This window comes from Anarrhichthys ocellatus, unplaced genomic scaffold (genome assembly GCF_004355925.1).
Source record: "Anarrhichthys ocellatus isolate YVR2014 unplaced genomic scaffold, GSC_Weel_1.0 scaffold6629, whole genome shotgun sequence".
Lineage (NCBI taxonomy): Eukaryota > Metazoa > Chordata > Actinopteri > Perciformes > Anarhichadidae > Anarrhichthys > Anarrhichthys ocellatus.
This window is the reverse complement of record NW_022286603.1, coordinates 1-2,262: the sequence shown is the minus strand read 5'-3', so window position 1 is coordinate 2,262 and position 2,262 is coordinate 1. Positions and strand designations below refer to the sequence as shown.

Here is a 2,262-nt window from a genome sequence, read left to right as displayed (position 1 = left end):
AAAAAAAAAAAAAAAAACTCTATGGATCTACACGATTCACGTGGATGATATATTTTTGATTCAAAACGGTGAATTTCACCGAAAAGTGACAAGTTTGCAGGTATGATTGTGTATTTTATGTTTTTAGTGCATAGCTTTTATATATGATGATTTTAATGTAAAGTGTCTTTGAGTACTCTGAAAAGCGCTCTATAAATAAAATGTATTATTATTATTATTATTAATACATCGGCATGTCCACACAGCGTCGGAAATACATAAGGGCAAAGGGCAAAACTGCCCCTAAGAAATATAATGTTGCCCCTGATATCACTAGGAGAGGGGCAAAAAATGCCCCCATAATTTCCTCTAATAATAATGATAATTTAATGAACTTGTCAAAAATATCGTAGCCTATATGACCCGGTCCAGTTGCCTTGACTGATGTTGCATGTGCGTGAAGAACCGAACTTTCTAAAAAGATAAATAAATGGAGCGCTTCTTAATCAGACCTGTGACTGCGAGACTGCGGTCAACTCAGCAGACACTTACATGTTAGTGCACCTATATGCTGACATTCACAGAAAACGCATTCAAACGGCGCAGATCGGGAGTGAGCGAAGGACTTTGCATGTCATGTCGTCATGTCTTGGACCAATCAGAACTACACTGTCACAGTGACGTCATGTCTTGGATCAATCAGAACTACACTGTCACAGTGACGTCATGTCTTGGACCAATCAGAACTACACTGTCACAGTGACGTAATGTCTTGGACCAATCAGAATTACACTGTCACAGTGACGTTATGTCTTGGACCAATCAGAACTACACTGTCACAGTGACGTCATGTCTTGGACCAATCAGATCTACACTGTCACCGTGACGTCATGTCTTGGACCAATCAGAACTTACCGTTAAGAGTGACCTCGAAGGCTCCTGTAGACAGGAAGTGAGTCTCCATCATGTTACAGAGGAAGAAGGCCATCAGACAGGAGAAAATCTGACAAACAACAAAAACAGTGACGGGGTTAAATCCGTTGCCATGGTATCCCGTTGAATCATCCGTGGCCATGGTAACATGTACCTTGTTGTCCTGACTCCAGTTCCAGGCTCTGGGAGTGTCGAGGCCGAGGAGTACGAAGGGATTCTGACCACTGACGATCAGTAGGATGGAGAGAAGCTTCAGGTAAGAGACCAGGTTACCAACACACCTGAGGACAGACAAGAGGTTACCAACACACCTGAGGGGGTAGTGTAGTGATGTCAGAGATCACCTGTTGAAGGGGGTTGTGGGTAGTGTAGTGATGTCAGTGTTGGGGTCTGACTATGTGCTGCTGAATAAAGGAAAATACTTAGGCCTGCTTGTTCAGCAAAAAGCCTGATCTGGGTTGAAGACAACACCAAACCCTACAAGAAAGAGTTTCGGTTGGCCAAAACTCAGCACTGCTCTCATTGAACGAGGCCGGCGGTGCCGAGGCGGGACTTCCGGTTCTAAGACCGGAAGTCACAAAGTTTATAAAATAACCAGGGACACCTGAAAACTCTGCTCTTCCCTCCGACTTGCGTCGGGGTAAGGAGGCAAGAACACAACGTTGCTGTTTTTAAAAGAAAACCCGAGGTCAACAGTCTTAATATCGCTGGACAAATAGACTGTTTTTGTTTCGGATCCTGAAAAAATAAGTTGGACAACTTGCCTGCAGAAGGAAGAAAACGCATTCTTCAGAGAAAAACAAATTATCTTTCCAATCAAGTCGATTCTCCCGGTTATAAGGATGCAGAATCTCTGGAGCTCTGAGTTTAACTCAGAAGTCATCTCACAGTAAGATGTTACTTGGTGTCTGGGCTTAGTTAGGTCATAGTGTGTTTATTCTCGTTACTGTGTATTGTTATAACATGGTGTATGCTCAATAATCGGCAAGATTAACAACAGAGATCGTTAATGTGTAGAAATTAGTGTATTTCATACTGCTGCCATCGTGTTTGAGATAGTTCTGTTTATAGTCCCGTTATGCGTTTATAGTCCCGTTATCTGTTCGTTTGTGCACTTTATTTTCTATCTTTCTGTACATTGTAATATGTTTCTACTTTGCACTGTGTTGATTGTTGTTGATTGTTAAATGTTATGCACCTCCTGTTCCAAAGATCAGAACACAGTAACACAATCTTTATTGTCTCTCGCCATTTGGCGTGGTCACGTGTGAAACTATCCCTCCATTTTGATATTCCGATCAAGGTGGTAGTGTAGTGATGACAGAGATCACCTGTTGAAGGGGGGGGGGG

The 2,262-nt window shown here is 42.4% G+C and overlaps 1 protein-coding gene across 1 annotated transcript; it reads right to left on the bottom strand.

Moving 5' to 3' along the window:
• Positions 1–551: 551 nt before the first annotated feature.
• Positions 552–1,306, bottom strand: LOC116380269 (selenoprotein T2-like; the record flags this gene model as incomplete). Its single annotated transcript, XM_031842212.1, has 3 exons — positions 552–982; positions 1,067–1,193; positions 1,257–1,306. Coding segments are annotated over 3 exons (276 nt in total), but the record flags the coding sequence as incomplete, so codon positions are not given.
• Positions 1,307–2,262: the final 956 nt, after the last annotated feature.